Source organism: Perna viridis, chromosome 11, assembly GCF_037379345.1.
Source record: "Perna viridis isolate PV_CMFRI_1.1 ecotype Kerala chromosome 11, ASM3737934v1, whole genome shotgun sequence".
Lineage (NCBI taxonomy): Eukaryota > Metazoa > Mollusca > Bivalvia > Mytilida > Mytilidae > Perna > Perna viridis.
The window spans coordinates 26775737-26785636 of NC_142455.1; the positions used below are offsets into that span (position 1 = coordinate 26775737).

The 9900-nt window shown below is 33.4% G+C and overlaps 1 protein-coding gene across 1 annotated transcript; it reads right to left on the bottom strand.

Annotated features, from left to right (window-relative positions):
* Positions 1–1993: 1993 nt before the first annotated feature.
* Positions 1994–4841, bottom strand: LOC148603541 (uncharacterized). Its single transcript, XM_088553183.1, has 4 exons — positions 4672–4841; positions 3948–4054; positions 2638–2755; positions 1994–2166 (listed from the first exon to the last, which is right to left on the bottom strand). Exons 1-4 carry the CDS (start codon positions 4814–4816, stop codon positions 2021–2023), a joined length of 516 nt encoding a protein of 171 aa, XP_088409309.1. The 5' UTR covers positions 4817–4841; the 3' UTR covers positions 1994–2020.
* Between the last annotated feature and the right edge of the window lie 5059 nt (positions 4842–9900).

A 9900-nucleotide genomic window follows, 5' to 3' on the forward strand; every position in this document is an offset into this window, starting at 1 on the left:
TAACCTGAATTGTATTTTGTGTGTTTCTATGCTTTATATTGAAGTATTGTGTTAGTGTATCTCGTATCACTAAAAATTGGGAAAACCGATAATTTTGATAGGCAATCAATACATTAAATATTGTATATATGTGTGCAGTGTTATAGTATTATTGCGTAAGGTTTTCCATATTGGCTGAGTTATTGGACGGGGAAAAGCCGTATTGGACGTCTATATCCCGTATTGGCGCACTTTTGCATTTTGTATTGTATTGGCATTTTTGATCATATTTAGGCCAATATTCGAACGTTAGTCAATAAAGCTCTATCCTGGTTATTGTTATCATTTTTTTAATCCTGATAATTTACATAGCTACTCAAGTGAACTTCAGTAGAAGATAAATCTATGTACATCATTTTAATATATATCACATTAATAATAAAAGGAAATACTTGTGTCCGAAGAAAAGGATCTAGGCTGTATGTGCCAGAAATTATCATTTAAGAAGCCTTTTGGTTAATTTTGAAATTCTCTATTATCATTTATAGAGTAAAATGGATTTTTCTAGTTTCAACAGATAAATAAAATACAAAATTTTCACTTATCTCTTCATACTCATAAACATTTAACGACTTTCACAAGTATTCAGTATACTTTGCAAATGTTTTTTTTTTGTTTTTGACTGGAAAGTTGTGAAGCATTTTTACTCACTTAAGTGCTTTGAAATCTGTTAACCAACAATGAAATTCTGGTTTGAGATTTTTTTTAAATTGCCAATTTGATGAGAAATTCTATAAAAAATCTATAAAAAAAAAGGATTTCCAGGCGGTGGATATACATTGGCGTGTTTATTTCTCAGAATCTGTTCTGTTGCCTAGGAAAGATAATTTTATCGTCAAAATTTAGCAAAAATGCCCACTAAAAAGTACGTAGTACATTTTGTACTTCATGATAATTCTTAGAACAAATACCATTTTGCAGCATGACAAATAAGGTAAACCGTCCATGGCAACATTTTAAAAATTTGAAATTGATTTGCATTATAACTTATTTTTTTATTATTATTTTGAAAGAAAATAAAGCATTTAAGCTTACCAAAATGTTTTGTATGAATTAAATGTACCGGAAATATTCAATTTTGTTCCTTTTTTTAGCATATATTAGCCATATTAATGAAACTTTAAAACCTATTTTCTCCGTCTGGTCACTGTCCCTGAATTACATTCATTTTATTTCCGTTAGAAGTGTGGTTCCTTGATTACTCTTTTACCTTCATAGTAGAGGAATATCATGGTTTTCTTTTAGTAGAATTTGATATATATGTTTAACTTACATGGGTGCAAAGTTTTTCAAATCTGAATATGAAAATATGATATGTTGGCCTTCCTTAATACATTGGTTTCCACGACAACTCAGTGCAAGTATATGGCAAACAGGCGGATGTGTGTTTCTTTTGTTATACAAAAATACCAATCATATATATTGCAAATTGCGATATGTTATACACGTGTTTCAACGCGTAATCTCTCATCAACAATATTAAACCAAATATATAGGAAAATCTAAAAGTACTCAAAACAAAAACTATCGAAATAAAACGCCAAAATCCATTATCGAGAGATTCTACCATATGCAATACAAGGAATGACGTCTCGATGTTTAAGGTATTTTGGAAATTGTAATACTGCAAATTTTAATAAATGTGATGAATAAAACCTGATATAATTCGGGGTCAGACAGTCTGACTACTGAGTTGGTTAACCCTTTGGTCCACCAGCATGGGCATCAACCCAGTTGATAAATATCTATCAACCTGTAAAGGTTGCAAAATATTTTCGTATAAACATGCTGGTTAGAAATTAAAATATCTATTTTCATGTCGAACATTATTTACCATTTATATTTAGTTCATTGCAACCAGGTTTTCCAAGAACATTTAGTTGTATATTAATGACTGTTATTCTAGGATTTTTTTTTTTAAAGTTCCAGAAAACAAACAAACGATACTAACACAATTATAGTTTTTTGCTAATTTATTCGTTTAAAAATGACCCAACATGGGATCAGTATCTTTTGGACAGGTCAATTTTCCCGACATGAGACGAAGTTGAACGTTGGATACTTCCGGTTCCCTACTGTAAAAACTGCAGGCATTGAAATTAATTTTGTCTTTCAAACCTCCATGAACTGAAATCGAAAACCATCTGTTATTTAAAGAAATAAACAACCCAATGCAGTTTTTCCGCCTTACTAATCGATACATACAGGCCATTCGAAATTTTCAGACAATACTAAAAAGAGAATGCAGTATGAAAACCGGGTAACGTCTCGTGAATCAATCAACCAATTTCCTGACATGGCAAGATTCCAACAGTAGAATCTGGCATGACTTTCTGGGTCGGACGATATGTTTGGAGTCAGAGTTGGCAGCAGATAAAAGCAAATATGTCACTTGCATTAGAATTTCATGCTTTTTAAATACAAAAATGAACTTTTTCTTTTTCATGCATCCGGAATAATAATTGTATAAAACATTAGCTGTTGAAAACAGAAATCTTTAGTAGTTAAAAAATCATGTAATTTAAGAGGCATGGTTTCAGCCTTTTTCGTAAGGTCAAAACCTTTGATATTATGTTGAGATGAAACCGGTATACTCACTGGACAAAACATGGGTCACACCAGGTTTGAAATCTATGTATCCACACAATGAACTTCCAATGGGGGCATCTAACGTTACCTTCCTACCCTCGGGCAGTACTTGCTCACCGGCAGCTTTCTATAGGTAAAATATTAACATTAACTTATAGTAATATGAAAAGAATGCTGTAAATCAACAATTTGATGTATTGTAATAGTATTTATTACAAAAGACATGTTGGGTACTATTGTTTTATTTATCGATGCATTCAACATACCTGCTCATTTCGGGTGCGTATTTTTCAGTTTCAATATGACAATAATGATTTTTTTTTCATAAAAAGTGGAATTTTCCAAATTTCATATTGTCTTCAATATCACCTATAATTGGCATTATTTTTTTTCAAATACCGTACTTCAAACAAGCTTTTGTATATTCAATGACAATTATATAGTGTCTTACCTTTCTAAAGAGCCCAAGTAATAAATATTTGAAAATTGCCAATTATAGGTGAATTGGAATGAAAAATGAATGTCCGAAACTTCCCCTTTTTATGAAAAAACTCAATATTGTCATATTGAAACTGAAAAATACGCGCCTGAAATAATAAGATATGTCGGATACGTCGACAATTAAAACAATAGTACCCAACTTGTCTATTGTACACCGTTTATATATCAATAATTAACATTTGGGTTCATGTTGATGTATTTTTTCATGTGTAGGGATGGCAATTTTTCACCGCACTTGACTTCAAAAGTTCAAATATTTATTACTTGGGCTCATTTCGAAGCTAAGATACTATATTAATGTACTGTATCACACAAAAGCTTGATTAAACTACGGTATTCTGATAAAAGGGAAATAACGGGTGATATAGAAGAAATTCTGAAATTCTGAAAAATCCCCTTTTACGATTTTATAGTTATTGTAACCCCAAAAAGAAAACTTAAACGCCTTAATTGATCAGATATATTAGGAACATCATTATCTTAATTATGAATGCCTAAAAATATGAGTTTTATGGTGTCATTATGCTGTGAGTAAGAATTCTGTTTAATACTGAGACGAGTTTTCTAGGGGTAGAGGTACATTTTTTCATTTTACCGCAAAAACCTATTAAATTCTTATTCTATTAATATTCTTAAATGGGGGGGTATAAGGGTACCTGAAAATCATATTTTGGTTGATGAGTTGGGGGAGGGGGTACACGGGGGTAATCTCAGCCCACGTACTATTGGGACTAAATTCCATGGCGTCTTGCCTTTAACTGGTGCCCGGTTTAATAATTCGGAATAAAACTATAGTTTGTAAAACATAATTGATTTACCGTAATGTATTTGCTGACTGTCACATCAAAGTGCATCCTACCGTCAATTTCATCATAGCCACTTCGTCCCGGGATGCGTTCCTTTTTGTCCAGTTTAAACACGATATCTGGAAGAAAATTTAAATGAATTTTTGTGTACGCGTCCACTGCAATTATAAAAATCTACAGATTTGGGAAATTAATTCATGGTCCATAGAAAAATCTCATATCACAGTTCATCTTTAAAATATTAAAATATATTCACCAAATGCTTTATTTTTAATTTGGGCTTTTGATACTTAAAATGACATACCATAATACAATTTGATTGCAATTTGCCTGAAATATCGAATTCACATTTTTTAACGCATAACACCGAAAGCGCGTAAAATTGATAGAACTTTTTTATATTTTTTTTCAATTATTTGCGTCAACCTGGTATTTTCATATGCTTTAGGTGTCAATAAACATGCATATTCATGAAAGACGGAAAATGTTTTGCAATCCATGAGAACACTATTCGTTTTTTCGTGATACGTTGTTGCAAGCTTCGAACAGTATCTGACGTTCGAAATTCACTAGATAAACACTGCAGACAGTCATTTCAGAAAATGCAAGAATCTTGCAAACTGTAGCGGTTAGATAGGAAAGGAAACTAACGTCTGCCATTGCGTCTTGCTGTTCTTGGATTTAAGATAAAAATCGTATGCGAAAGTGTCTATCTACTGCTTCCTGAATAACTTACATTCTCCGTCTTCATAGCAAAGTGTATTCGGAACATTCTCTCCGTCTACTTGTCTCCATCTCCAATCACATGTGCACTGAAGTGATTGCTGTACTATTAAAGCCAAAAGTACAAAAGCCAAAACCAAATGCATTGAGGATCTCATTGTAACTGTGTATAACTTGTTTTGAAAAGTTGATTTTATACAAATATGATCCCATAAATATGATTTACTTGTCTTTTCAACCTGTTGCTGTATCATGTACTGTACCCCCTACCTATATGACACTAGACAGCCAAAGGCACATCGTGTATTTATATCCATTCAATAGTGAATTTCGAACATGCCTACATTTTGCTTGGTTGTAAACAGATGTTCTTTGCTTTGTTGAAGTTGAAATAAGTTTTGAGAGCCCGGGGACTTTATTTTAAAATGGAAGACTGTTTATGTCATAGTGACATATGTTTATCTACTGCACAGAATTATGAAGTTTTTATCCTGAATCACATTAATTCATCACTGTAGAATTCATATAACGTCTCGTACTGACATTTTTATTTTAAGGCGCCATGCCTGAAAAGATCTGCAAAATTGTTAACTTGGTACATTACGGAAATGATTGAGAAACGTTTTTTGTTATCAGTTCTATTTTCAACTACTAGTATTTGGTTGCTAATAAGATATTTTAAATGATTTTGAGTTTTTTATTGTATTGCTGATCATTGTCTGTTATTGCACTGTATTAAAAATATATAAGTCGTGTAATGGAGAAGACGTTCAGTGTTTGTAGCTTAAAATTATCATGTTACTAGAGATTTTCACATCTCTTTAATTAAACAAAAAGGTGGCAAATTTAACATTTTTTACGACAACCCTTACCTGAAATCAAGGAATGTCCTACCAGAAACAGAAAATTGTCACCTATATTTTTTTATTTATTTTGATCGTTCTAAATTTGTCCACATATATACCACTGATGAAAAACAGAAAATCGTTATTATCGTACATTTGTAACCATAATCCCATTATGGATAAAAAAAGAACAGAATGGTGAAACGCAACATAGCGCATAACCTAAATCCAAAATAGTAAATAATTTTAGAGACCTCTTAAAAGTCTACAACAAATGGAGGGAGGAAAACTCAGTAAAATCGTTTAGAATCGAAACTTTACTCTGCCAACATTATGTCCTTAGCATGTAAAACGAGTATGTAAAATATCGTCAGAGCCCATTTACTTCGATAATTGAAAGCGGAAATTTTAAGATCATAATAGTAACTCCACGTTTTATTTCATTTCAAAATTTCTTGCATATAATTATATTCAATATATATGTAATTAAGTTACCGCAGCACTTGACTGTAGCATATTTTCAATAAAGAGCGGTAGCGCTTCATGTCCAAAATGTGCGACCGGCCAACGCTTTTACACGCCCATGAAACATCAAAAATGAAACACTCGATTCTTATGATTACATTTCATATGTTTCTCTTAATCTATTTCTATAAAAATTTAAACATACATAGAAATCGGCAATGTACAGTGATCAATAAAAGTAGTCCACTTAATTATTGGTGTGGCCTGTACAAATAGCTCGAGGATGTGTTTCATCGACTCAAGAAACAACACGTGTAAAGCTCATTACCCAATGAAATTAGCGTATTTTAATGATATACAAAGTAAATGTAATTATTTACAAATAAAACCTGAAGACACGACATTCAATACAGACTGAAAACTAAAGCACTTGCACCACAAAGTGACATCAAGTAACGGTAAGCGCTACATCAGAGTCATCCCTCTCATTAGTAAAATATAGTAAATGTAATGTTCGGTGGGATCTCAACCTAGAAAGACGTGAAATCTAACTTATATGTATTTTAATCGGGTATTGACCTTAATTACGACTTTAGTTCTAAATAATTTTGTCAGATTGTTTTGCGTACGATCTCTAAACATAAAAAATGTACTGGTGTTTTTTTTTTTTTTGTTGTTGTTTGTTTTGTTTTAAATTACTGATGTGGGTTTTTAAAGAAATCAGTAGAATAAGATTGTTCTAATAAAATATAGACCCCTTTGACTTGTGGCTGTTCCAAATCTTTTCCAGTTTACGACTTCTCTTGCAACACTATCAGAGGTAATCTGAACATTATTCAAAGTGAGAATCCGGAAAGTAATGGTTCAGAGAACCGCAACAAGTAAACTGGAACCATAATTTTAAAACCATAATGAGCGCAGTTGAAAATTATGGGAGAGCGCGGATAAACAGAAAGAAGGAACAGGAACCAGAACTTGACTCACGATCTGGTAAAACAACAGGTCTTTGGTACAAAGTCGCATTCACAACCTAAAACACTGTATGAATGACCGACCTGAATCAGTATCAAACCACGTCGAAGCTGCAAATGACTCCCCTCTCTTCATGAGAAATATGTTGTTGTCCCTGCGGACAACGCCTCTAACAACATCGTTTTTGTATGTAAAGGGCATTTCTACTAATGCTTATACTCGGCGTCACATAAATAACATACTGTTAAAATTTGAATAAAAATATTTTCTACAACTTTATTGACACCTGCCGTCGTTTAAATTGTCTTAAATGACTTGCTCATTCGTTTAGCCAAACGGCTTCTCCCTGTGTTGAAATATACGGAAAATGGTGAACCGTATTGGAAGCGGGAGGTTTCGCACGCTATTAAATCTCGTTTAACCCACCTTCCATTTTGAAGTGCCTGTACCAAGTGGTCATTGCAATGGTTTTCAATTTTACCCTTTATACCCTGATAAAGCCATTTATTTTAAGGACTTTCCTTATGACTATGAATTTTGACTATTTTATCAGTTCATTACCCTTCATACACGTATAAGCAGCTTCTCACATCTTAAAAATAATGAATATCAACAACATCGGTAAAAACTAAATGTATACTCCATTACAGAAGGTGTCGAATTACTTTGGATCCAAACCTAATAACCAAGATTTTTATCTCTTTATCAACTCTGGTCTGTTTCAGTAAAACAATCTTGTTAATGGTGTATTTATTTACATAACGATATTCATATTGTATTGTATTCTTGCATATCTTTAAAATGATTGTAGAAGTCGCTTTTTAAAACAAAATGGTCGTCTCAACAGAAATTTCGTCTGGGCAACATATGTATGATTTTAGTTACTTTATGTTCTTTGTTGTGTATGTCTGTTTTCCATGACATACACAACAAAGAACATAAAGTAACCAAAATCATACATACAAAGTAATAAAAGCAAATGAGCAACTCGGAAAATATAAGCTTATTCGTCACTTATGTAGCCCTTTCCACTCTACGCATCCACAAAGGAGCAATCCGAAAACAGCTGAAATTGAGATAACTTCACGAAATAGTTGAATCGGTTCCTGTAAAAATGAATGCAAAACTGAAATCAACCGAACAGTCAACTGTTCATTTGCGGAGCATGAATCTGATATTACTTCTCAATGACGCAATATGATACAGAAAACCAAGTATCCATCTTATCAAAGAAAGACATAGGTGGTTTTCGATCAATTTTCGATGTTGCCCAGACGAAATTTCTGTTGAGACGACCATTTTGTTTTAAAAACCAACTTCTACAATCATTTTAAAGATATGCACGAATATGTCTGTTTTCCATGCCCCCGTGCAGGTCCGGGTGTTAAAAGAATAGGCCTGCAGCAGCGCTAAGCTTGTCGTAAAAGGCGACTAAATAGTGCTCAGAACCCTAGCCGGGGGCTAGGGCGCTCTGCCCACAGAGCAACTGGGATGTGTGCCCCAGGTGGTGGAATGGGGTACCCCTGGCGTGTTACATGCTGGGATTGTCAGGCTATAATACGGAAAACCTGACCGCAAACCATAGTGGTGCACCGTATTGGGAAAGATGCCACGTTCCTCGCACGTTAAAAAACCCTACTGTGGTATTCTCCCGGAGTAGGAACCATAGGGCTCCGCCATAGGAGGCTAAATTGCCCGACCCTACCCACCTCCCCCTATTTCCAGTGGCAATCACAATTTTTTTACCCCATTATCCTTGTGTCCCATCCCTTTTTCGTTTTATCATCATTTCATGTTCATTTTATCATCCACTTCATGTTAATCGCCTGAATATAGCTGAAATATTGCTGCTCGGGCGTTAAACCCCAACAAACAAACAAACAAACAAAACTGTTTTCCATGTCTGGTCTTTGTCCTTGGATTACGTTCTTTTGATTACCGCTATAACCTTGGTTCCCTTGATTACTCTTTGACTAGTTTCAAGCTCTATCGCTTGAATATGTACAACGTACCAATTTCTAAACATGATAATTATGCTTATAAATGTGGTTGAACAGTAATGAGTACATGTATCTCCCGTTTCATAAAGCAATTATCGGTAATAAATTTGGTTATTGTTTATTGAATTCATTTAGAAGTAGTTTATTTTGATGAAAGATAAGAACACAAAAAAGGTCACAATTACATTATGAAAGGAAAAGACATCAAGTCTCAGAGAATTTGGCGGTTTTTGATGAGCTGGGAATCAGTAGATCCTAACTTGGTGTACTAATGACGAAGTCCATGTTTAGGATCAGGAAACCCATGTTTTTCATTCATTCAGTCATTCAGATGAAGGGAAAAAATAAATACCAAGTGTACAATGCCATCATTTGACAAAACATTTGTGAATGATTAATCAATTTAAATTCAGCGTTTATAGAGACCGGAGTTCAGCGTTTACTTAGTAAATACCAAAAGTCATACAGGTGGGAAAATGTGTACAGTGACATCATGTAATAAAGAATTTCTTAAAGTTTCATTAAATTCTATTTAGCAGTTTTAGAACAGATACGTATTAGAAGATAGTTCGCCCTTAGTCTGTTATGATAAAATAGTCCATGTCATTCAGATAGATAACATAGAAACTAGAAAGTGCAACAGCAATTCATATTTACACACAAAAAAAAACTTCTATTACCACTACTTTGACGCACAATACTAAACAACACATACCAGTTTGACACGCCTGAATGCTAACAATACACAACTTCTAATCAATAGAAGACTGGTAATGAGACATTATAATTTAAAATTTATAACCCAAACATGCAAAGCGGGTATTATGAACCATCTTTAGTTGTACATATTCTAAAACACTTCAATAGTTAACTACATGTTTATGATTTCGTAATTTTAATAACCAAACGCTCAGATATGAGATACAACACTGACAACAAGGTCATGTTGAAAAACAAATC